Source organism: Pseudophryne corroboree, chromosome 2 (assembly GCF_028390025.1).
Source record: "Pseudophryne corroboree isolate aPseCor3 chromosome 2, aPseCor3.hap2, whole genome shotgun sequence".
Lineage (NCBI taxonomy): Eukaryota > Metazoa > Chordata > Amphibia > Anura > Myobatrachidae > Pseudophryne > Pseudophryne corroboree.
In genome coordinates this window covers 211,584,964-211,612,298 of record NC_086445.1, presented here as the reverse complement: position 1 = coordinate 211,612,298, position 27,335 = coordinate 211,584,964, and the positions used below count along the sequence as shown (strand labels likewise).

The 27,335-nt window shown below is 46.4% G+C and overlaps 1 protein-coding gene across 2 annotated transcripts in view; it reads right to left on the bottom strand.

Annotated features, from left to right (window-relative positions):
* Window positions 1-27,335, bottom strand: part of TFCP2 (transcription factor CP2) — a 298,923-nt gene that overhangs the window by 163,679 nt on the left and 107,909 nt on the right. For both annotated transcript variants that reach the window (XM_063952290.1, XM_063952289.1), the window contains exon 3: window positions 15,598-15,674. In XM_063952290.1, the coding sequence (XP_063808360.1) occupies window positions 15,598-15,674 (77 nt within the window). The remainder of the gene's footprint in view (window positions 1-15,597; window positions 15,675-27,335) is intronic.

Below are 27,335 nucleotides of genomic sequence, written 5' to 3'. Positions count from 1 at the left end.
ACACAGGGGCTGCCTCACTAGGTGGCGGACGCCATCTTCACTCAGGGTCTCCCTGGACCTGCTCATCCTGCAGTGTGCTCTGGATGCCCCTTGTTTTCACCACTGCTGTTGGTGGCCCTGGAACATTATATCCAGTGAGTCTCTAGCACTGAGAGAGAAACTGTAACTGGGACACTGTGCTGCATTCCTGGTTTGTGGAGAGGGTTGTGCAGGCATTGAGACCATCCCTCCACTCCACCCCTCCCTTTCATTCTTTCTGGATCTATTACACGCTTGCTGGACCAACGCTGTTGTACTTGTGCCTCCTATTCCTACCTGCTGGGAGATTTATAACATAACTTGTATTTCCTGAGTCAGCTTGATGGTCCGGCGTAACCGCCACTCTGCTGCCGCCCGCCTGGCACAGTTTGCACGCGAAGAACGGACTCCTGTTTCCTCTGCATGTTCATCTCCGTCTCACGTTGCCTCCTCTCCCCCGTCTCCCGCCATGGCGGAAGCTGCTGAGGTTACTCTATCTCAACTTTTGCAAGCTATTACGGATTCTGAGAAACGACTTGCTGATAAAGTGGCGGAGGTGCATGTTGACATTTCTTTTATAGCCAAGACATGCAAAAGCTCAGGTACAGGGTTGGGGAGATGGAGAATCGCATTTCTACGCTGGAAGACTCCTATACGCCTATTCCTGCTCGACTAACCTCCCTAGAATATCAGATGTCTGCGCGTAAACTCAAATTGACGGATATAGAGGGGCATCTCTGGTGGAACAATGTTCGCTTTGTGGGCCTCCCCGAAAAGGCAGAGGGTTCACAGCCAGAGCTCTTTTTGGAAACCTGGTTATTGTCCACATTCGGAAAGGACTCATTTACTCCGCAGTTTGCTGTTGAGCGGGCCCACAGAGTTCCTACTCGCCCCCTTCCTCCTTGTGCACAACCCAGGACTTTCATCGCTAAGCTACTTCATTACAAGGATAGAGATACTATACTACATCTTGCTACGATTAAAGGCCCGTTGGAGCATGGCGATCAGAGGGTGGTCGTGTTTCAGGACTTTTCGGCTGAGGCCCAGAAATCCCGTTCGCAGTTTACACAGATTAAACAGAAGCTGCGTGATCTTCAATTACAATATTCTATGTTATACCCTGCGCAGCCTAGAGTGGTGTCTGGCAACGGCTCGTATTTCTTCGACACCCCAAGGGAAGTATCTGCTTGGATTGATCTACAGCCTCATCACCGTGCTGCTCCGTCTTGAGGACCTTTTATGCGTCTTCCTAGTTTATACTTTTCTTTTTTTAGATATTTATTGTATAACATTTCCCTGATTGATATTTGCAGTAAAGTTTCTTGCCAGGGCCATTATATCTATGCTTAATACTGGCATGTTCCTGATGCTAGGCTGTGGACTCCACGTCCTATAGGTTATGGGGTTTTGTTGCTCCGCAGTTAGTTGTTTTTTCTTTATAGTCCGACTCTCTTCTAGAGTCTCTGTAATGTTCGGGATTAGGTGTACCTATGTTTGGATTGCTATGCGGGGTGGGGGTGGTTGGGTTTTGTTATTTTTCTTACATATGCTCTTTTTTTTGTATGTGCTTTCTTTGTATTGTTTTGTATTATGCGTGCTGCTTTGTTTATGTGATTTTTCTGCGAGGGGGGCGGCTGGTGCCGTGTTGGTGCAATGCTGGCTTATTGTTTCTGTACTCCAGTTCTATGCGTCACCATGGTAAACATTCCCTCTTGGAACATTCGTGGCCTTAATGATAGGGTCAAGCGTTCCCTGGTTTTAAAATATATTAAGACCCAAAGCCCGGGTTTGGTTTGCCTTATGGAGATGCATCTTATTGGCGGCAGAGTTCTTTCGCTTAAGAAGCCTTGGGTGAGATGCTCCACCTTCCATTCCAACTCTGAGTATCGCTGCTGAAACATAAAAATTTGAATTGTGTGTGTACCAAGGTTCAAATTGACCCGTTGGGATGTTACGTGTTTCTAGCCGGGCTCAATTCATAGTTGCCCATTTGTACTGCTTGCTGTATATATTCCACCCCCTTACAACTCTGGGATTCTGGTGAAGGCATGTGCCTTTATGCAGGAATTTACCTCTGTCCCAGCTATATGCATTGGTGACTTTAATGCCGTTATGGATGAGTCTACTGATAGGTGGAGGCCTGCTACCCAGAGTACAAATGCTGGACCCACTGCCTTTGCATGCCTAGTCTCAGAGTTTGGACTTGTGGACATCTGGCGTTTGCGTAATCCCTCAGTTAGCGGTTTCTCCTGTATTTCAAGTTCGCATGGAGTATTCTCCCGTATAAATATGGCACTGCTTACCCGATCATTACTTCCCTGTGTCTCTGCAGTGAGATATTTGCCCTGTGGGATATCTGATCACTCCCCTATACTGCTGTCCCCAGGTTTTGATATACCTAGAGGGGCATCCTTTTGGAAGTTTAACCCTTTTTGGCTAACGCAGATGGGTGCAGCCTCTGAATTACTTGTGCTCTGGGAGGAGTTGTTTACAAATAACCCTATTAGCGATGATGTCCCATTGGTGTGGGATGCCTATAAGGCTTTCCTGCGTGGTTCATTGATTTCCAGAGTCGCCCAGTTGTAGATATTAAGTAGGAAATCTGAGGAGTTGGAGGAGAGGAGTGGTGAACTTGAACAGATTTATCTGCACAGTGGCCTCCCAGCAGATTGGGTGGAATGGCTGATTGTTAATAAATAGTTGACGGATCTACTTCTTGGATAAATCAAAGAGATGTTTATTGTTTCGCGCCCATGATTACTATATTCAGGGAGATCGATAAGGAAAAGTCTTGGCCTATCTGGCTGGACAGGAGCTGACCCCCACCACTGTGCATAGTATAAGGAATACGTCTGGTGTTATATGTACAGAAAAACCTTCTATAGCCTCTAGTTTTTATGCACACTTTCTAGATGTTTATGGGTCAAGGGTGCAGTACATACATTCCACATTATCTGATTATTTAAACAAGATTGAGGTTCCAGCCCTGAGCCCCGATTCCCAGCAATTTTTGGAAGCACCCATCACATTGGAGGAGGTCGAAACTGCCATTAGGTCCTTTCCCAGTAATAAGGCCCCAGGGGTAGATGGTCTCCCTACTGAACTGTATAAAACATAACTGGATTTTTTTGCCCAAAAACTTTTGTTGATTTTTTTAATCTTTGTTGCAGGGTAGTACTCTCCCCCCATCTATGGCCGAGGCGCTGGTGGTGCGGATACCGAAGCCGGGTAAAGATCCCATTTCCTTGGACTCGTACCGTCCTATCTCCTTGCTGCCAACGGACATTAAAATTCTTGCAAAATTTTAGCGCTCCGGCTTAATAATAAGAATTTACTTACCGATAATTCTATTTCTCGTAGTCCGTAAGGGATGCTGGGGACTCCGTCAGGACCATGGGGAATTAGCGGCTCCGCAGGAGACAGGGCACAAAAGTAAAAGCTTTAGGATCAGGTGGTGTGCACTGGCTTCTCCCCCTATGACCCTCCTCCAAGCCTCAGTTAGGATACTGTGCCCGGACGAGCGTACACAATAAGGAAGGATTTTGAATCCCGGGTAAGACTCATACCAGCCACACCAATCACACTGTACAACCTGTGATCTGAACCCAGTTAACAGCATGATAACAGCGGAGCATCTGAAAAGATGGCTCACAACAATAATAACCCGATTTTTGTAACAATAACTATGTACAAGTATTGCAGACAATCCGCACTTGGGATGGGCGCCCAGCATCCACTACGGACTACGAGAAATAGAATTATCGGTAAGTAAATTCTTATTTTCTCTGACGTCCTAAGTGGATGCTGGGGACTCCGTCAGGACCATGGGGATTATACCAAAGCTCCCAAACGGGCGGGAGAGTGCGGATGACTCTGCAGCACCGAATGAGAGAACTCCAGGTCCTCCTCAGTCAGGGTGTGCCCCTGACCAAGTATCAGCTCGGCAAAGTTGTAAAGCCGAGACCCCTCGGGCAGCCGCCCAAGATGAGCCCACCTTCCTTGTGGAATGGGCATTTACATATTTTGGCTGTGGCAGGCCTGCCACAGAATGTGCAAGCTGAATTGTACTACACATCCAACTAGCAATCGTCTGCTTAGAAGCAAGAGCACCCAGTTTGTTGGGTGCATACAGGATAACAGCAAGTCAGTTTTCCTGACTCCAGCCGTCCTGGAAACTATATTTTCAGGGCCCTGACAACATCTAGCAACTTTGAGTCCTCCAAGTCCCTAGTAGCCGCAGGTACCACAATAAGCTGGTTCGGGTGAAACACTGACACCACCTTAGGGAGAAACTGGGGATGAGTCCGCAGCTCTGCCCTGTCCGAATGGACAATCAGATATGGGCTTTTTTGAGACAAACGCCGCCAATTCTGACACTCGCCTGGCCGAGGCCAGGGCCAACAGCATGGTCACTTTCCCTGTGAGATATTTCAAATCCACAGATTTGAGCGGTTTAAACCAATGTGATTTTAGGAATCCCAGAACTACGTTGAGAACCCACAGTGCCACTGGAGGCACAAAAGGGGGTTGTATATGCAGTACTCCCTTGACAAACTTCTGGACTTCAGGAACTGAAGCCAATTCTTTCTGGAAGAAAATCGACAGGGCCGAAATTTGAACCTTAATGGACCCCAATTTGAGGCCCATAGACACTCCTGTATGCAGGAAATGCAGGAAACGACAGAGTTGAAATTTCTTCATGGGGCCTTCCTGGCCTCACACCTCGCAACATATTTTCGCCACATGTGGTGATAATGTTGTGCGGTCACCTCCTTCCTGGCTTTGACCAGGGTAGGAATGACCTCTTCCGGAATGCCTTTTTCCCTTAGGATCCGGCGTTCAACCGCCTTGCCGTCAAACGCAGCCGCGGTAAGTCTTGGAACAGACATGGTACTTGCTAAAGCAAGTCCCTTCTTAGCGGCAGAGGCCATGAGTCCTCTGTGAGCATCTCTTGAAGTTCCGGGTACCAAGTCCTTCTTGGCCAATCCGGAGCCACGAGTATAGTTCTTACTCCTCTATGTCTTATAATTCTCAATACCTTGGGTATGAGAAGCAGAGGAGGGAAGACATACACCGACTGGTACACCCACGGTGTTACCAGAACGTCCACAGCTATTGCCTGAGGGTCTTTTGACCTGGCGCAATACCTGTCCAGTTTTTTGTTCAGGCGGGACGCCATCATGTCCACCTTTGGTCTTTTCCAACGGTTCACAATCACGTGGAAGACTTCCCGATGAAGTCCCCACTCTCCCGGGTGGAGGTTGTGCCTGCTGAGGAAGTCTGCTTCCCAGTTGTCCACTCCCGGAATGAACACTGCTGACAGTGCTATCACATGATTTTCCGCTCAGCGAAAAATCCTTGCAGTTTCTGCCATTGCCCTCCTGCTTCTTGTGCCGCCCTGTCTGTTTACGTGGGCGACTGCCGTGATGTTGTCCCACTGGATCAATACCGGCTGACCTTGAAGCAGAGGTCTTGCTAAGCTTAGAGCATTGTAAATTGCCCTTAGCTCCAGTATATTTATGTGGAGAAAAAACTCCAGACTTGATCACACTCCCTGGAAATTTTTTCCCTGTGTGACTGCTCCCCAGCCTCTCAGGCTGGCCTCCGTGGTCACCAGCATCCAATCCTGAATGCCGAATCTGCGGCCCTCTAGAAGATGAGCACTCTGTAACCACCACAGGAGAGACACCCTTGTCCTTGGAGATAGGGTTATCCGCTGATGCATCTGAAAATGCGATCCGGACCATTTTTCCAGCAGATCCCACTGAAAAGTTCTTGCGTGGAATCTGCCGAATGGAATCGCTTCGTAATAAGCCACCATTTTTCCCAGGACTCTTGTGCAATGATGCACTGACACTTTTCCTGGTTTTAGGAGGTTCCTGACTAGCTCGGATAACTCCCTGGCTTTCTCCTCCGGGAGAAACACCTTTTTCTGGACTGTGTCCAGAACCATCCCTAGGAACAGCAGACGTGTCGTCGGAAACGGCTGCGATTTTGGATATTTAGAATCCACCCGTGCTGTCGTAGAACTACTTGAGATAGTGCTACTCCGACTTCCAACTGTTCTCTGGACCTTGCCCTTATCAGGAGATCGTCCAAGTAAGGGATAATTAAGACGCCTTTTCTTTGAAGAAGAATCATCATTTCGGCCATTACTTTGGTAAAGACCCGGGGTGCCGTGGACAATCCAAACGGCAGCGTCTGAAACTGATAGTGACAGTTCCGTACCACGAACCTGAGGTACCCTTGGTGAGAAGGGCAATTTGGGACATGGAGGTAAGCATCCTTGATGTCCAGGGACACCATATAGTCCCCTTCTTCCTGGTTCGCTATCACTGCTCTGAGTGACTCCATCTTGATTTGAACCTTTGTATGTAAGTGTTCAAAGATTTCCCATTTAGAATAGGTCTCACCGAGCCGTCTGGCTTCAGTACCACAATATAGTGTGGAATAATACCCCTTTCCTTGTTGTAGGAGGGGTACTTTGATTATCACCTGCTGGGAATACAGCTTGTGAATTGTTTCCAATACTGCCTCCCTGTCGGAGGAAGACGTTGGTAAAGCAGACATCAGGAGCCTGCGAGGGGGAGACGTCTCGAATCTCCAGTCTGTACCCCTGGGATACTACTTGTAGGATCCAGGGGTCCACTTGCGAGTGAGCCCACTACGCGCTGAAACTCTTGAGACGACCCCCCACCGCACTTGAGTCCGCTTGTACGGCCCCAGCGTCATGCTGAGGACTTGGCAGAAGCTGTGGAGGGCTTCTGTTCCTGGGAATGGGCTGCCTGCTGCAGTCTTCTTCCCTTTCCTCTATCCCTGGGCAGATATGACTGGCCTTTTGCCCGCTTGCCCTTATGGGGACGAAATGACTGAGGCTGAAAAGACGGTGTCTTTTTCTGCTGAGATGTGATTTGGGGTAAAAAAGGTGGATTTTCCAGCTGTTGCCGAGGCCACCAGGTCCGATGGACCGACCCCAAATAACTCCTCCCCTTTATACGGCAATACTTCCATGTGCCGTTTGGAATCTGCATCACCTGACCACTGTCGTGTCCATAAACATCTTCTGGCAGATATGGACATCGCACTTACTCTTGATGCCAGAGTGCAAATATCCCTCTGTGCATCTCGCATATATAGAAATGCATCCTTTAAATGCTCTATAGTCAATAAAATACTGTCCCTGTCAAGGGTATCAATATTTTCAGTCAGGGAATCCGACCAAGCCACCCCAGCGCTGCACATCCAGGCTGAGGCGATCGCTGGTCGCAGTATAACACCAGTATGTGTGTATATACCTTTTTAGGATATTTTCCAGCCTCTCAGCTGGCTCCTTGAGGGCGGCCCTATCTGGAGACGGTACCGCCACTTGTTTTGATAAGCGTGTGAGCGCCTTATCCACCCTAAAGGGTGTTTCCCAACGCGCCCTAACTTCTGGCGGGAAAGGGTATACCGCCAATAATTTTCTATCGGGGGAAACCCACGCATCATCACACACTTCATTTAATTTATCTGATTCAGGAAAAACTACAGGTAGTTTTTTCACACCCCACATAATACCCTTCTTGTGGTACTTGTAGTATCAGAAATATGTAACACCTCCTTCATTGCCCTTAACATGTAACGTGTGGCCCTAAAGGAAAATACGTTTGTTTCTTCACCGTCGACACTGGAGTCAGTGTCCGTGTCTGTGTCGACCGACTGAGGTAAATGAGCGTTTTACAGCCCCTGACGGTGTTTGAGACGCCTGGACAGGTACTAATTGGTTTGCCGGCCGTCTCATGTCGTCAACCGACCTTGCAGCGTGTTGACATTATCACGTAATTCCTTAAATAAGCCATCCATTCCGGTGTCGACTCCCTAGAGAGTGACATCACCATTTCAGGCAATTGCTCCGCCTCCTCACCAACATCGTCCTCATACATGTCGACACACACGTACCGACACACAGCACACACACAGGGAATGCTCTGATAGAGGACAGGACCCCACTAGCCCTTTGGGGAGACAGAGGGAGAGTTTGCCAGCACACACCAAAAACACTATAATTATACAGGGACAACCTTTATATAAGTGTTTTTCCCTTATAGCATTTTAATATATATATACATATCGCCAAATAAGTGCCCCCCCTCTCTGTTTTAACCCTGTTTCTGTAGTGCAGTGCAGGGGAGAGCCTGGGAGCCTTCCCACCAGCATTTCTGTGAGGGAAAATGGCGCTGTGTGCTGAGGAGAAAAGGCCCCGCCCCCTTTTCGGCGGGCTTCTTCTCCCGTTTTTCTGAGACCTGGCAGGGGTTAAATACATCCATATAGCCCCCAGGGGCTATATGTGATGTATTTTTAGCCAGAATAAGGTACTATCATTGCTGCCCAGGGCGCCCCCCCCCAGCGCCCTGCACCCTCAGTGACCGCTGCTATGAAGTGTGCTGACAACAATGGCGCACAGCTGCAGTGCTGTGCGCTACCTTATGAAGACTGAAGAGTCTTCTGCCGCCGTTTCTGGACCTTCACTTTTCGGCATCTGCAAGGGGGGTCGGCGGCGCGGCTCCGGGACGAACCCCAGGGTGAGACCTGTGTTCCGACTCCCTCTGGAGCTAATGGTGTCCAGTAGCCTAAGAAGCCAATCCATCCTGCACGCAGGTGAGTTCACTTCTCTCCCCTAAGTCCCTCGTAGCAGTGAGCCTGTTGCCAGCAGGACTCACTGAAAATAAAAAACCTAACAAACTTTTACTCTAAGCAGCTCTTTAGGAGAGCCACCTAGATTGCACCCTTCTCGGCCGGGCACAAAAATCTAACTGAGGCTTGGAGGAGGGTCATAGGGGGAGGAGCCAGTGCACACCACCTGATCCTAAAGCTTTTACTTTTGTGCCCTGTCTCCTGCGGAGCCGCTAATTCCCCATGGTCCTGACGGAGTCCCCAGCATCCACTTAGGACGTCAGAGAAAATGTGGTGTTGGAGCTGGTCCATTTTGATCAAACTGGCTTTATGCCGGGCAGATCTACTGCTGTTAATCTCAGATGATTATTTACATATATGCAGTTGGCGGGTGATGAGTTGGATGGTGCGATAGTTGTTTCCCTGGATGCTGCCCGCGCCTTTGATTATGTAGAATGGGTGTATCTCTGGGAGGTTCTTGTAAGATTTGGGATAGGCCCGAATTTTTTGTCCTGGATTAAGCTCTTGTATTCCTGTCCAGCTGCGAGGGTTATTGTCAACGGCTTTACCACTGAGTCCTTTCTGCTGGGGAGGGGAACTCGTCAGGGGTGTCCTCTGTCCCCACTACTTTTTGCTCTTGCAATAGAGCCCTTGGCTTGCGCTGTTAGGGCCGCCGCGGCTATAAAAGGGTTTCATATAGTGGGTCGGGCGGAGAAAATTGGTTTATACGCGGACGACATGATACGGTTTTTGGAGGATGTATCACATTCCTTGCCTGCCCTTCTCGAATTGGTACAGGAGTTTGGCTCTTTCTCAGGCATTTGTATTAATTGGGAAAAATCAGTGGTGTTTCAGTTACATCCCTCTACATCCCCACCCCTTCTCCTAGGACCTTCCCCTTAAATGGTGTACCCAGTTTAAATATCTCGGTATTCAAATTTCTCATTCTCCTAAGGATTTTATTACCTTGAATTTGACCCCCCAGATTGATAATTTACGCATAAAGACACAAATTTGGCAGAAACTCCCTCTATCTGTTACGGGTCGTGTGAACATTATCAAAATGATTGTCCAACCCAAATTTCTTTATATACTACAGAATGCACCAGTTTATATCCCTGCCTTCCAATTCTTGTTGATTTCCTGATATATTGCCTCTTTTATTTGGGGAGCTAAACGGCCACGTATTGTAGTTAAAACATTTAGTAGGCCCAGAGCAGAGGGTGGCCTGGCATTACCGGATATACACCTATATTATTTAGCTGCCCAGCTGGTACAACTCAGTGAGTGGGTTACCCCGGGGGATTATGGGAACCTCCCAGTGGCCCTTTTGGATAAAGCCGGCAAAATATTTTCTCAATTGCAGTTTCTATTAGCACATACTTCATTGCCCTATCTTCCCCCATTGTTACAACAGGCTCATAGAGTATGGTTGGCAACTGGCAAATTGCTAGGAGATTCCACGATGGACCCCTGCTCTCCACTGTGGAACAATATGTCTTTTTCTGAAATTTATGGTACTATATTTTGGCCTCCCCGCGTGGGGCCACAGCGTGTGCTAGATTCCAGCAAATACAGTTGTATATCCTACATGGGGTCTATTGGACTCCTTGTGGATTATCTAAATTTGGTGGCTCGGCTTCTGATAATTGTCCGAAGTGTTCTGTTCCAGCTGCTGGGTTCTGGCATTTGCTCTGGCAGTGTCCACGGGTGTATGCCTTCTGGAAAGATGTAGTGACTTCTGTGTGCCACACTGGTATACAGATTCCGTTACTGACTCCACGTATTTGTATATTTGGACTAGATTTACAGGAATCCCTCCTGACTCATTATCGTCTCTATGTCAACAACATTCTAACATTGGCCCGAATGTGTATAGCCCGCACCTGGATGGCTCACGCCCCTCCGTCATCTGCTGAGTGGGTTGCCCTGGTGAATACTACTCTTTCCCATGAGCGATTCATGTACACTAAACTTAACTGCCTAATGAAATTTGATAAGATATGGGGCTCTTGGAAGAACTCTTGGTACTTTATTGATCCTTCGCCTTAAAAATCTTCTGTGACTGTTGTATTTAACACTGGGCTGCTTCCGGCACGGGCCAGCCTAACCCCCCTCATGCACCTATGCACGTAACTTTTATATTCTGACTAACAGGATCGGCATCATTTTTTTATTTATTGATGTTTCAATATTTGTCTCTTATAGACGCGGAGTGTCATAGCCTGATACTTTTAATACTTTTTGTCTACAGATTGTTGTACTACCTGATGGTTATGCACTTGATGTATAATTATGCCTTTTTAATATACAATCTGGTTACCTATTGTGAATGACGCATAGAGAGCACAAATTTTAATTTTGTATTTGTGTATTTGAATGTTTTCTGTTTTTGTTTTTTTTCCTGTTTTTGTTATTGAAAAGCAATAAAAAATACTTAATTAAAAAACAAAAAACTAAAAGATAACTGCGCTTAGTGCCATGTCTGTAGTATTCCCATTATGTATAAACCTGTCAATGTACTAGAGCCGACTGAAATATACTTAAGCTTCTTCCATTGATAGCACAAATTCACAGTGCCCCTTACATTAAATCAAAACACTGTATGTGTTCTCCAGAACACACACAATGTCAAGCTGGTTACCCTGCGTGCTTTCACTGATCTTGAAGATTTTGGTTCTACTTAGGGACTTCATAGAGTTGATGTTCCTGATTGGCAAGTCCTCACGTTCCCAAGCGACCCATCTTCTGGTCATCCGAAGAGAGATTATTTGCAACTGGTCCAGTATCTCAGGAAATAACCTAGAGATAAAGGGGCTTCAATGTCGCCTGTTGCCACATGAAGGTTTGCTGCTGGCCTCTTACATGTTGTATGTTTTTCTTTTTCTTCTGTGGGTCTCTCTCTACTTTGGCAGATTAAGCTTTCCACAGACAACTTCTTCTGGAGAATCTGGCGCTTTCTGCTCAGGAGACTGAGGCATGCATGTCCTAGTTATTGTATTCTGAATATTCCGTCATCCATTATAGTTCCATTATCTTTACATTTCAATACTTTTCTGACTAAGCTAATTTTCTGCACTCCCCATGGCTAGCACATTACGTATAGCCTCTATTAAACCAAGGGGCTGATAATACCTGAAATAAAAGCTAAAGCCCTTCGTTCCTTACATGCAGAGACAGCAGGCATTGGTTTAAATCAAGAGCCATAATTATCTTAATTATAGTAAACGTTAAGAGGCATCAGGAGGGTTTCTACAGCTGCCCAACATCCAGGGCTATTATCAAGCAACCTTGCTGAACAGAATTTTAGAGTGGACTAGGGCCGAGAAAACTAGTCCACTTTAAAATTCAAGTCTCTTATCCCTATTCATTGGCGTTCCACCTTTCCTCAAACTGTATCTGACAGGTATTCTAAACCGAGTTCTTCATAGATATGGAAGATATGTCCTATGCAGTTTGAGGAGCAGTCGTATATTCCAGAATGTATTGCCCCATGAATTTCCACTCTTCCTAAGATTCCTCACCTCACCACTGACCCCTGCCTTTACTACTGAGGGTCTGAGGAGTAAATTGTTTCGTCAATGGTATCCCCTCTTTTGCCATTCCTATGAAATAGGCAATTTCCCCTAGCCCACAAGAGAGATTTCTTAGGTCTCAAAATAGGCATTGACGTCAGAAGATTTAGGGAAAAAATAATTTGAGAATCTTGGTAGAGTATTTAATCACGTAACTCCAGAAGAGAGTGAAACACTTCCGCCATATTTGAAATTGAGTACCAGGGGCCAAGGAGCCTCTCCAACAACAAACATTGGGAATACCAACCCGCACCTTATATATAGTGTCTGGATACAGATACCATTTTTAAACAATGCAGTCAAGTCTGTTATCCCTGTTCATTGGCGTTCCACCTCTCCTCAAACTGTATCTGACAGGTTCTCTAAAACGGACTTCTTCATATATATGGAAGATATATCCACTGCACATGATAAATATGAGGCTTTTAGAGACACTTTAAGGACAAAAAAAAAAAACAATCTGGCTGCCAATAGGAGAAATATTCTAAATCTGGGAGTTTTACCAAATGCTCACCTAGAAGAGTGATGCCATTCCTCTTATAAAAGCACAACAAAAAGAAACCCATATGGTGCTTGAATCACACAGGATCATCCACACATATATTTATTGTAAAAGTATGAACCACAGTATCATAAATGCTTAAATAACTCCCGGGAATCGTCCAATAATCATCATCCAGCCTAAAAATAAAAATAAACCTTTTTATTATGCACTTGTCGCTTCTCCAGTGGAGTTAGATATATGAGGCATCAACATGCAATTAATCTGGATAGTAGAAATTAGGTGCCTATAACAGTGTCTGAATGGATGTTGCAAAGAGCTCTTGCCTGGTTTGTATCAAAACAATCAATGCATTCCAGTGACATATTAATATAGAAGCGTGTATGATTCTGGTTAAGGATGGTGGTAATGTCACCACCAGTTCCTTGTATCGTCATCCACACTTTGGGCTATTAGAGGAACAGGTCATCCCTCACCACAGGTAAACAATAATGCAAACTGGGAGAACGGGCACCGGGAAACACTGACAGGGAACACCATGTGAGGCGGCCACTGACTCCCCAAGAGTAAGCCCATATCTTCAATGCATTTCTCTGCACACAGGGCAACTTTTTCAAGAAGCTTAAGTCCTGACGTCTGTGGAAAGGGAGGAATAAACAGCTCAATTGCAATCAGTCACCGGTAGTCTTAATTGGTATTCTTTTTACAATTAGCAGATGGAAACTGCTCTTAGGCACCAGAATTGGGACAATTGTGGGCACCAGAAGCTGCACTTTGCTATTCAAACTTTCCTTTCCTATCTGAAAATCAATCATTCAACAAATAGTCGAACAACTCTCCTTAGGATAGATAGGTATTATTGTCCCACTTCCAGGATTTATTTAAGCACTTATGGTGTGGTTTATGTTAGTACAATAACTCTACCTGGGTTTCATTTGTTATTACCTTTAATGGACTCTTCCACTTTCAAAGATACCCTTTCTTTAGCTTTCGCCATAGGTGGCATTTTTAACAGGTGTAGTATGGTATGCTGGCTGTCGGGGTCCCGGCACACAGCATACCGGCGCCGGAATCCCGACCGCCGGCATACCGACAGCGTGGCGAGCGCAAATGAGACCCTTGCGGGCTCGCTGCACTCGCCACGCTGCGTGCACAGTGGCTCTATTCTCCCTCCTGGGGGGTCGTGGACCCCCAAGAGGGAGAAATGTTGCCGGTATACTGTGTGCCGGGACCACGACAGCCGGCAAACTGAAGACCATCCCTTTTACCCTTGCTATATGCTGCTCTGATCTACTCCACTGGCTCTCTGGTCAGTACTCCTAGGATGCCCCTCCACTTATCTTGATCCCTGAAACCATCCCAATATTTCATATCAAGTTCATATGGAACAGAATGTTATTTTCTACCATTCTCACTTGCAGACACATCTCCCTCTCTCCCCACCCATCCCTCTTATCTTTTTATCTACATTACCTACCCTTGTCCAAACGCATTTCCTTCTATTTCTTTTCAGACACCGAGACATGCTTGGTCAGCACTCTTTATTTTTTCCTGAGCCTCACCCTTTTTTTCCTGATCTTCAGTGATTTCTTTAGTTATTTTGGTAACATTTCCTTCTTTAATCCATATATAACGCTTTGTTCAAGGCAGTATATTACTATTAACTACTATTTGTGTTCTTGCTTATTGATTCATCTGTCCATCCTCTGTGACTAATACACAAAGAGATTTTGCAAATGCAGGGAGCAATTATTGGGTGGCCAGTCCAGGAACCACATATTTTTGCAGATTTATAAAGACATTCGCTGACCACAAATATGGTTTTGTTGAGGCAGCAACACCTTAGAAAGCCATTCCCAAAGGATGGCAAATACTAGCTAGCTCTGAGTGATCACCTGCTTGGCACAAAAAGAGTTCCTCCTCTAGTGGAACCTTCTTGAAATGACAAGTGTGGGGCTATGCCCAAAGGATACACCTTAGAAACAAGCTATGCTATACTATATTGTTATAAGAGAGCTTGGTGAGATTTCTATCCCGTTTTGTTTCCATATTTTGCCTACTGCTATCATATTTGCTTTTAATCATGGTTTTAAAATGTCTAGTTGGGTGTGGCTCATAAGCCAGCCCCTGCATAGATGTTACCCTCCATATTTGAGAGGCGGGTACATTTAACTGCATTGTAAGCATGTTGGACGTCCACACAAGTCACTTTTCACATATTTCAGCTCGTACCCCCGGGAGGTGCGAGCTGAAATGTCTACGCAGGCAGCCGATTGCTCCCCAAACGGAGCTACTATTGAACAGCTCCTCTGGGCGCCATGTGCTGGCTGCCGGCACAATTTACATTTGAATTCCACCTTAAAATGTCCACAAGATATTTGACATGCAAAGGACTATGACCTACATTTAGCTTGTCTGCCCATTGTTTACAGAACGCTACTTAAAAATAAAACTGTTCTACCTCTTTTCTCTGTATTTGTGTGTCCATATGTAAAAATCATTCAAACTATAGTGGGAAAGACCTGGCATCTTTTAAAGACAAGTCAAAACAATTAAATTAATAACGGATACTTTAATAAATGTATGGATTTATTTTAAAAACACCAGTACTTTCCAACCATGGCTGAATGATTTATACATAGACATATAAATACAAAAGAATGAAGGGTAGAGTGTTAATTTTTCTTTTTGTTGTCTCCTAATTTGAAGTTATACATAAGCTTAATTTATTAACCGGTCCTTATGTAGCACCTGCCTATTCCGTTGCACTTCACAATTGTGAATGCACCCTATTTTCTTATTTCGTTCAGTTATTTGTTTGAGGTTCTTAAAAAGAACAATGAAACTTACCTTAACTAATTTGCCATTAAGTTCTGGCAACTCTCCAAGTTTTCTGTTGTCCAACATCCTAATTTCATAGGACTGACCTGTAGGAAACAGAAAATGGTTTTGAATAGATAACGTTATGGTAAGAACTTACCATTGATAACGGTATTTCTCCAAAGTCCACAGGTTCTACAGGATAACAATGGGATATGATGGAGCGACAGCGGATTGGCACCAAACGATCAAAAGCTTTCAGACCTCCCAGGATGCAATGGGCCCATCCATATATCCCCGCCCATTGGCTCAGGCAAATCAATTGTATTCCAGAGCACTAGGCAGGAGCATCATGTAGAGCCTTAATCAGGCGAGAAGAACACACATGCACACCCTTCCGTACAAGAAGGAAGAGGTTAGTGAGTAGAAGGATCCTCAAATCAGGTGCGTCAGGGTGGTATCCCTGTGAAACCTGTGGACTTAGGAGAAATACCGTTATCAACGGTAAGTTCTTACCATAACGTATATTTCCCCGGCAGGGTCCACAGGTTATCCACAGGATAACAATGGGATTTCCCAAAGCAATTTAGTGGTGGGGACGCACCTGATTGGAAAGGAGAACCTTACGCCCGAATTCAGCGTCATGAGAGGCAAAAGTATCCAAGGCATAATGTCTAATAAATGTGTTAATGGAAGACCATGTGGCTGCCTTACATATCTGTTCTGCTGAAGCACCATTTTGTGCTGCCTATGAAGGACCTACCTTACGAGTAGAGTGAGCAGAGACATTAGCCGGAACAGGGTCATCAGCTTGAGAGTATGCTTCTGAAATTGTTATTTGAAGCCATCTTGCCAGCGTCTGTTTAGTAGCAGGCCATCCTCTCTTGTGAAATCCGTAGAGAATGGAGAGAGAATCTGTCTTACTGATGGCACTGGTACGATCCACGTAGATCCTTAATGCCTGGACGCATCTCCCGCAGAAAGTCCCGATACCTGAAAAGCTGGGACTACAATTTCTTTGTTGAGGTGGACTTAAGACACCACCTTAGGAAGATACCCAGACCTAGTTCTGAAAACTGCTTTATCAGGATAAAAAAAAAAAAAAATCAGAAAAGGGGAACGATATGACAGCGCTCCTAAATCTGACACTCTTCAAGCTGATGCCATAGTCAGTAGAAAGGGTACTTTAGCTGTCAACCATTTAAGATCCACTTTATTAAGTGGTTCAAACGGGGAAACTTGATGAGCTTTCAGGACTAGACTTAAGTCCCAAGGTGCTGTAGGAGGAACAAAAGGAGATTGAATGCGCAGCATTCCCTGGAAAAAAGTACGCACATCCTGCAAATTGGAAATTTTCTTTTGGAACCATACAGTCAATGCGGATACTTGAACTCTCAAGGAAGCCACCTTAAAACTGTTATCCATTCCTGCCTGAAGGAAAGCTAAGACCCTGGAAACTCTAAAAGATTTCGCGTCCATACTTCTTTCACTGCACCAATGAATATAGGCATGCCATATTCGGTAATAAATACGAGCTGAGGAGGGTTTCCTTTCTCTGAGCATTGTTTGAATTACCTGTTGTGAGAATCTTCTTGACTTCAGGATAGAGGTTTCAAGAGCCACACCGTCAAAGACAGTCGATCCAGATGTCTGTGATAACAAGGACCCTGCATTAGTAGATGTGGACGTTGAGGGAGCAGAAGTGGAGCATCCATCGACATTCTCTGCAGATCTGTGTACCAATGCCTTCTTGGCCAAGCCAGAGCTCTTAGAATCACGGCACCCTTTGCTTGCTTTATTTTCCTCACCACCCTGGGTAACAGGATGATCGGAGGAAACAGATACGCCAGGTGAAAGTCCAATTTCACTGACAAGGCGTCCACAAAGATCGCTTCGGGATTCTTTGTTCTTGACCCGTATGCGGGCACTTTGTTGTTCAGACGGGACGCCATGAAATCTCGCTCTGGCAATCCCCACTTGTCTACTAGAGTCTGAAAGACCTCCAGGTGTACAGCCCATTCGCTTGCCTGAATGGCGTGTCGACTGAGAAAGTCCGCTTCCCAGTTTAGGACTCCCGGAACAAATACTGTGGACAAGGCTGGGAGATGGAGTTATGCCACTTTAGTATGTGACTTACCTCCTTCATTGCTGTTTGGCTGCGGGTTCCTCCCTGATGGTTGAGGTACGCTACTGCCGTTGCATTGTCTGAGCGGATCTGGACTGGTTTTCCTTGAAGAGTGTCCTTTGCCTGAATCAGTGCCATGTATATGGCCCGAAGTTCTAACAGGTTTATTGGCAGGCAACTTTCTTCTGTAGTCCATTGTCCCTGGAACCACAATTTTCCGGACACTGCTCCCCAGCCCTAAAGACTGGCATCTGTTGTCAGGACTCCCAATCTGATATCCAAAAGGGTCTCCCCTTGTCTAGATGGGATGTCTGTATCCACCAGGCTAATGACTTTCTTACCTTTTCTGAAAGTACCATAGTCTATTTCTTTATTGTCGGATGTACTCCATTCCATCTGGCCAGAATCAGATGCTGCAGAGGTCTTGAATGGAATTGTGCATACTCCACCATGTCAGATGTTGACACCATCAAACCCATCACTCGCATTGCTGCGTGAATTTATATTGTTTGACTGTGTAACAACTCCTGAGTCCTTGACTGTACCTTGGATATCTTGTTCCGAGGTAAAAATACTTTCTGCAGACTTGAATCCAGAACAGCCCCCAAGTGAGTCATATGATGTGACAGAACCAGAGACGACTTTGCACAATTTATGAGCCACCCGTGCCTCTGCAGACATGTTATTGTCTGTTGGAGATGGCACAGGAGCATTTCCTGTGATTGTGCCAAGATTAAAAGGTCATCGAGGTATGGAAAAATTCTTATCCCCTGCTTGCAAAGATAAGCTGCCATAACCACCATGATCTTGGCAAATACTCTGGGGGCTGTGGCTAACCCAAAGGGTAAGGCCTGGAACTGAAAATGCTGCAGCAGGATAGTGAACCTGAGATAACACTGATGGGACAGTGCTATAGGAACATGTAGGTATGCATCCTGAATATCCAGGGATACCATATAATCCCCTGGCTCCAAGGCCAAAACTATGGACGTTACGTCTCCATGTGAAACCGTGGTACCAAAATGTATTTGTTTAGCATTTTGAGATTGAGTCGAAAGGACTCATTTGGCTTCTGAACCAAAAACCCTGTCCCCGTTGTGCAGGGGGTACTGGAATGACTACTCCTGACCTGAACTGCTTCTTGCTAGGCCCTTGCCTTCGCCTCCACCCAAGACAGGCTGGTGCAGAAGAACCGTCGAGGAGGATGCTTCTTGAAGGGTAAAACATAACCTAGAGATACCGCTTCTTGCACCCAGGCATCTGTTGTAGACTGCTGCCAGATCTTTGCAAACTGAAGAAGCCGGCCCCATACCCTGGGATCCCCCAGGAGGAGGCCCGCACCATCAGGCTGATGGCTTATTTTCTGGTTTGGAAGCTGGCCCTCTGGTAGCCCAATGCTTTTTTGACTTACCCAACTTATTGTATTGGGGCTGCTTACGATCACTTTTTCCGTTCGCTTTTCATTGCGACCGGAAAGGCCGAAAAACTGGACCCTTAGGTTTGGGGTTATATGTGAAAGGAAACTTGACCTTCTTGGAATCTGCTTCTGACTCCAGAATATCTGTCAATTCTTTACCAAAAGGAATATTTCCAGCAAAAGGCAAAGATTCCAAAACCTTCTTAGATTCTGAATCAGCTTTCCACGTACGTAACCAAAGTGCTCTGCGAGCAACTATTGTTGAGGCTGATGCCCTAGAAGCAATAGTACCCATATCTAATGCTGCTTCTTCCAAGAATACTGCAGCCTGTTTAATATGAGCTATATAGGGTTTTTGCTCTCTAGAAGCTGAGAAAACATCCTCTACCAGTGCATCAGCCCAAGCAGCCACTACCTTTGCCATCCAAGCTGAAGCCATGGCTGGCCTTATGACTGCTCCAGACAGAGAAAATATGGTTTTCAGAAAATCATCCACTCTCCTATCCGTGACATCATTTAATGATGTTGACGGTAAAGGCAATATAGATTTTTGCACTAATCGAATCACATGTGTATCTACTTTAGGAGCCACCTCCCTTTTTAAACATTACCCTGCTGGAAAAGGATAATTGGAATCCCATTTTTTGGAAATTCTATATTTTTTTTATTGGGTGTAGCCCAAGCCTCTTCCTTCATTTCCATCAGCTGGAAACTCAGTCTTAACTGTTTTGGGACGTTTAACTACAGGTGCCTTGGTTTTTAACACAGGCTCTGCTGAATCCTCTAAGGATAGAATGGCCTTCATTGCTCTAAGTCTGCTGTATCCACTGAGCGGAGACCTTCTTCCTCCTCTTCGTATGCCGAAGTAGGGTAAATTGAGTTTATATCTTCCAATGAATCATCTTGTGTAGCCTGTGAAGGTTTACTTACCCTCAGTTTATCAGCTTGTTTCATATGAGAAGCTGCTGGGGAAATGATATACCGTAGGTAGGGAGCTGCATGTATGGGTTAATATTGTACCCCATTTCTGGTAAAGAAGCTATAGGAATTACCCGTTCAGCTATACTGGACAAGGTCTGTGCAAACATAGCCCAAGGTGGATCCATCTGTACCTGACGTTGTACAGGTATCTGCCTTGTATTTTGATGAAAAGCAAAACAATTTGCACATAAACCATCCTGAACCAGATCCTGAGAGGATAATACAGTTTTGCAAGACAAACATGATATGAGGGTTACTGTAAGTGTACCTTCGTCACTTTTGCCGCTCTTAGACATGATAAATAATAAGAATTTACTTACCGATAATTCTATTTCTCGGAGTCCGTAGTGGATGCTGGGGTTCCTGAAAGGACCATGGGGAATAGCGGCTCCGCAGGAGACAGGGCACAAAAAAAGTAAAGCTTTACTAGGTCAGGTGGTGTGCACTGGCTCCTCCCCCTATGACCCTCCTCCAGACTCCAGTTAGGTACTGTGCCCGGACGAGCATACACAATAAGGGAGGCATTTTGAATCCCGGGTAAGACTCATACCAGCCACACCAATCACACCGTACAACTTGTGATCTAAACCCAGTTAACAGTATGACAACAGAAAGGGCCTCTTAAAGATGGCTCCTTAACAATAACCCGAATTAGTTAACAATAACTATGTACAAGTATTGCAGATAATCCGCACTTGGGATGGGCGCCCAGCATCCACTACGGACTCCGAGAAATAGAATTATCGGTAAGTAAATTCTTATTTTCTCTATCGTCCTAAGTGGATGCTGGGGTTCCTGAAAGGACCATGGGGATTATACCAAAGCTCCCAAACGGGCGGGAGAGTGCGGATGACTCTGCAGCACCGAATGAGAGAACTCCAGGTCCTCCTTTGCCAGGGTATCAAATTTGTAAAATTTTACAAACGTGTTCTCCCCCGACCACGTAGCTGCTCGGCAGAGTTGTAATGCCGAGACCCCTCGGGCAGCCGCCCAAGATGAGCCCACCTTCCTTGTGGAGTGGGCTTTTACAGTTTTAGGCTGTGGCAGGCCTGCCACAGAATGTGCAAGTTGAATTGTGTTACAAATCCAACGAGCAATCGACTGCTTAGAAGCAGGTGCGCCCAACTTGTTGGGTGCATACAATATAAACAGCGAGTCAGATTTTCTGACTCCAGCCGTCCTTGCAATGTATATTTTTAAGGCTCTGACAACGTCCAACAACTTGGAGTCCTCCAAGTCGCTAGTGGCCGCAGGCACCACAATAGGTTGGTTCAGATGAAATGCTGATACCACTTTAGGGAGAAAATGCGGACGAGTCCGCAGTTCTGCCCTATCCGAATGGAAGATTAGATAAGGACTTTTATAAGATAAAGCCGCCAATTCAGATACTCTCCTGGCAGAGGCCAGGGCTAGTAACATAGTCACTTTCAATGTGAGATATTTCAAATCCACCTTTTTCAATGGTTCAAACCAATGGGATTTGAGGAAATCTAAAACTACATTTAGATCCCACGGTGCCACCGGAGGCACCACAGGAGGCTGTATATGCAGTACTCCCTTGACAAAAGTCTGGACCTCAGGGACAGAGGCCAATTCTTTTTGGAAGAATATTGACAGGGCCGAAATTTGAACCTTAATGGATCCCAATTTGAGACCCATAGATAATCCTGATTGCAGGAAATGTAGGAAACGACCCAGTTGGAATTCCTCCGTCGGAACCCTCCGATCCTCGCACCACGCTACATATTTTCGCCAAATGCGGTGATAATGTTTCACGGTGACTTCCTTCCGTGCCTTAATCAAGGTAGGAATGACTTCTTCTGGAATGCCTTTCCCTTTTAGGATCTGGCGTTCAACCGCCATGCCGTCAAACGCAGCCGCGGTAAGTCTTGAAAAAGACAGGGACCCTGCTGTAGCAGGTCCCTTCTCAGAGGTAGAGGCCACGGTTCGTCCGTGAGCATCTCTTGAAGTTCCGGATACCAAGTCCTTCTCGGCCAATCCGGAACCACTAGTATTGTTCTTACTCTTCTTTGCCGTATGATCTTCAATACCTTTGGTATGAGCGGCAGAGGAGGAAACACATACACTGACTGGTACACCCAAGGAGTTACCAGTGCGTCCACAGCTATTGCCTGTGGATCTCTTGACCTGGCGCAATATTTGTCCAGTTTCTTGTTGAGGCGAGACGCCATCATGTCTACAATTGGTCTTTCCCAACGGTCTATTAACATGTTGAAGACTTCTGGATGTAGACCCCACTCTCCCGGATGAAGATCGTGTCTGCTGAGGAAGTCTGCTTCCCAGTTGTCCACGCCCGGGATGAACACTGCTGACAGTGCTATCACGTGATTCTCCGCCCAGCGAAGAATCTTGGCAGCTTCTGCCATTGCACTCCTGCTTCTTGTGCCGCCCTGCCTGTTTACATGGGCGACCGCCGTGATGTTGTCCGACTGAATCAACACCGGCTTTCCTTGCAGGAGAAGTTCCGCCTGGCTTAGAGCATTGTAGATTGCTCTTAGTTCCAGAATGTTTATGTGAAGAGACTTTTCCAGACTTGTCCATACTCCCTGGAAGTTTCTTCCTTGTGTGACTGCTCCCCAGCCTCTCAGGCTGGCGTCCGTGGTCACCAGGATCCAATCCTGAATGCCGAATCTGCGGCCTTCTAATAGGTGAGCCTTCTGCAACCACCACAGAAGTGACACCCTTGTCTTTGGTGACAGGGTTATTCGCAGGTGCATCTGCAGATGCGACCCTGACCATTTGTCCAACAGATCCCTTTGGAATATTCTTGCATGGAATCTGCCGAATGGAATTGCTTCGTAAGAAGCCACCATTTTTCCCAGGACTCTTGTGCATTGATGTACTGACACTTTTCCTGGTTTTAGGAGGTTCCTGACCAGATCGGATAACTCCTTGGCTTTTTCCTCTGAAAGGAAAACCTTTTTCTGAACCGTGTCCAGAATCATTCCTAGGAACAGCAGACGAGTTGTCGGGATTAAATGGGATTTTGGAATATTCAGAATCCACCCGTGTTGTCTTAGCACCTCTTGAGATAGTGCTAAAGCTGTCTCCAGCTGTTCTCTGGACCTTGCCCTTATTAGGAGATCGTCCAAGTATGGGATAACTAATACGCCTTTTCTTCGAAGAAGAATCATCATCTCGGCCATTACCTTGGTAAAGACCCGAGGCGCCGTGGACAATCCGAACGGCAGCGTCTGAAACTGATAGTGACAGTTTTGAACAATGAACCTGAGGTACCCCTGGTGTGCGGGGTAAATCGGAACGTGTAGATACGCATCCTTGATGTCCAAGGATACCATAAAGTCCCCTTCTTCCAGGTTCGCTATCACTGCTCTGAGTGACTCCATCTTGAACTTGAACTTTTTTATGTAGAGGTTCAAGGACTTCAGATTTAGAATAGGCCTTACCGAGCCATCCGGCTTCGGTACCACAAATAGAGTGGAATAATACCCCTTTCCTTGTTGTAATAGGGGTACTTTGACTATCACCTGCTGAGCGTACAGCTTGTGAATGGCTTCCAACACCCTCTCCCTTTCGGAAGAGACGGTTGGTAAGGCAGACTTCAGGAAACGATGAGGAGGATCCGTCTCTAATTCCAACCTGTACCCCTGAGATATTATCTGCAGGATCCAGGGGTCTACCTGCGAGTGAGCCCACTGCGCGCTGTAATTTTTGAGACGGCCCCCCACTGTCCCCGAGTCCGCTTGAGAGGCCCCAGCGTCATGCTGAGGTTTTTGCAGGAGCCGGGGAGGGCTTCTGTTCCTGGGAAGGAGCTGCCTGTTGGTGTCTCTTCCCTCTTCCTCTGCCTCGTGGCAGGTACGACAAGCCCTTTGCTCTCTTATTTTTGTAGGAGCGAAAAGGCTGCGGTTGAAAGGTCGGTGCCTTTCTCTGTTGGGGAGTGACTTGAGGTAAAAAAGTGGATTTCCCGGCAGTAGCCGTGGCCACCAAGTCTGATAGACCAACTCCAAATAACTCCTCCCCTTTATACGGCAAAACCTCCATGTGACGTTTTGAATCCGCATCGCCTGTCCACTGTCGTGTCCATAAGGCTCTTCTGGCTGAAATGGACATAGCACTCACCCGAGATGCCAGTGTGCAAATATCCCTCTGTGCATCACGCATATAGATAAATGCATCCTTTATTTGTTCTAACGGCAGTAAAACATTGTCCCTATCTAGGGTATCAATATTTTCAATCAGGGATTCTGACCAAACTACTCCAGCACTGCACATCCAGGCAGTTGCTATAGCTGGTCGTAGTATAACACCTGCATGTGTGTATATATTCTTTTGAATAACTTCCATCTTTCTATCTGATGGATCCTTAAGTGCGGCCGTCTCAGGAGAGGGTAACGCCACTTGTTTGGATAAGCGTGTGAGCGCCTTGTCCACCTTAGGGGGTGTTTCCCAGCGCGCCCTAACCTCTGGCGGGAAAGGGTATAATGCCAATAACTTTTTTGAAATTATCAACTTTTTATCAGGAGCAACCCACGCTTCATCACACACGTCATTTAATTCTTCTGATTCAGGAAAAACTGTTTGTAGTTTTTTCACACCATACATAATACCCTGTTTTACGGTATCTGTAGTATCAGCTAAATGTAACGTCTCCTTCATTGCCAAAATCATATAACGTGTGGCCCTACTGGAAAATACGTTTGAATTTCTACCGTCGTCACTGGAATCAGTGCCCGTGTCTGGGTCTGTGTCGACCGACTGAGGCAAAGGGCGTTTTACAGCCCCTGACGGTGTTTGAGGCGCCTGGACAGGCATTAATTGATTGTCCGGCCGCCTCATGTCCTCAACTGACTGTTTAAGGGAAGATAAACCATCACGTAATTCCACAAATAAAGGCATCCATTCTGGTGTCGACCCCCTGGGGGGTGACATCTGCATATTTGGCAATTGCTCCGCCTCCACACCAATATCGTCCTCATACATGTCGACACCACGTACCGACACACACCGCAAACTCACAGGGAATGCTCTAATGAAGACAGGACCCACTAGCCCTTTTGGGGAGACAGAGGGAGAGTCTGCCAGCACACACCACAAAGCGCTATATATACAAGGGATATCCTTATATTAAGTGCTCCCTTATAGCTGCTTTAATATATATATATATAGCCATTAATGTGCCCCCCCTCTCTGTTTTACCCTGTTTCTGTAGTGCAGTGCAGGGGAGAGACCTGGGAGCCGTTCTGACCAGCGGAGCTGTGACAGAAAATGGCGCCGTGTGCTGAGGAGATAGGCCCCGCCCCTTTTTCGGCGGGTTCTTCTCCCGCTATTTTTCCAGTCAGGCAGGGGTTAAATATCTCCATATAGCCCCTATGGGCTATATGTGAGGTATTTTTAGCCTTGTATAAGGTTTATATTTGCCTCTCAGAGCGCCCCCCCCCAGCGCTCTGCACCCTCAGTGACTGCCCAGTGAAGTGTGCTGAGAGGAAAATGGCGCACAGCTGCAGTGCTGTGCGCTACCTTATGAAGACTGAGGAGTCTTCAGCCGCCGGTTTCCGGACCTCTTCACGCTTCAGCATCTGCAAGGGGGTCGGCGGCGCGGCTCCGGGACCGGACTCCACGGCTGGGCCTGTGTTCGATCCCTCTGGAGCTAATGGTGTCCAGTAGCCAAGCAGCAAATCCACTCTGCATGCAGGTGAGTTTACTACTTTCCCCCTAAGTCCCACGTTGCAGTGATCCTGTTGCCAGCAGGACTCACTGTAAAGAAAAAAAACCTAAACTAAACTATCTCTAAGCAGCTCTTTAGGAGAGCCACCTAGATTGCACCCTTCTCGTTCGGGCACAAAATCTAACTGGAGTCTGGAGGAGGGTCATAGGGGGAGGAGCCAGTGCACACCACCTGACCTAGTAAAGCTTTACTTTTTTTGTGCCCTGTCTCCTGCGGAGCCGCTATTCCCCATGGTCCTTTCAGGAACCCCAGCATCCACTTAGGACGATAGAGAAAATCAGCACTTTCACAGTGTACTACACAAATTGTGACTGTAATCACTTTAACCTTCTAAAGTGATATCAATCTGAAGAGTTGAAGATCAGAAGAAACAACTGACAAACATATATTAAAGTCAGCAATCACACTAGCAGTCAGTCACATGTTATATATTAGTCATATGAGCACATTATCAACTACATATTACTGAATCCTGTTTTACACAGATCTAACGTATTCAGACGCAATGCGAAGAAAACCACAGTAAATGTACACAGACTCATATGAAATAGGCACTTAACTATTCATACTGAAAAAAGTAGATAGAAATTTAGTGCTGTATAGCCCGTACTCCGTAGAGTGGGATACAGGGAGACTCACCTCCCTTCCAGGATCGATCAATACGTTAGCGAACGCTGAATGGATCCAGACGCTACTAGTGTACACGGTCGCTCAGGGAACCTATAGTTAACACAGACGCACCGGTCACACAGCCGCCTATGCTGCGACCGGGTCTCCTCGCGGTAGCGCTTAGTGAACACACACGCAGCGGCCTATGCTGCGACCGAGTCACCTCGTGGTAGCGTCTGGGATGGTAGGGAGGAAACAGTTCATGACGGGAGACTCGGCGGAAATTGGTCATGAACCGAGGAGGAGGGATGACCAGGAGAGCGTCTAACTCCCCTTGCTGACATCAAACCTAGGGATTGCAGCCTCATGCTATTCCTGGTGCCTAAGATCTCTAAGGCCTAGCGCTGGTGCACCCGCGGTGGCAGCCGCGTCAGCTACTGTTTGGTAGTCTCCTCCCAATACAGTGCAGCTGTGTCCGTATTCCATCTACTAAGCGGAATCAATGCCTTACCTTCTTCTCCATGCTCTGGCCACAGCCTGGTCTGCTGGACTGTACTTGTGTGTACGAAGTGTCGCGGCCCGGCGGAGAGTTGTTGGAGCGACTCTTTCGAAGCGTATAAGACGCTGTTTAGAAATATCACTCAAAAAACTAGTAAGACTAAAAAAATAACATAAGAAAGCTTAGGACTGCTAAAAGGAACAGCAGCCCACTGACCATGGTTCGGCTCCTGCCTCACCAAACAAAAAACTGATTTGACTGAGCCAGTGGGCGGGGATATATGGACGGGCCATTGCATCCTGGGAGGACTGAAAGCTTTTGATCGTTTGGTGCCAATCCGCTGTCGCTCCATCTTATCCCATTGTTATCCTGTGGATAACCTGTGGACCCTGCCGGAGAAATTTATATTGACAATACAGAATGTTATTGG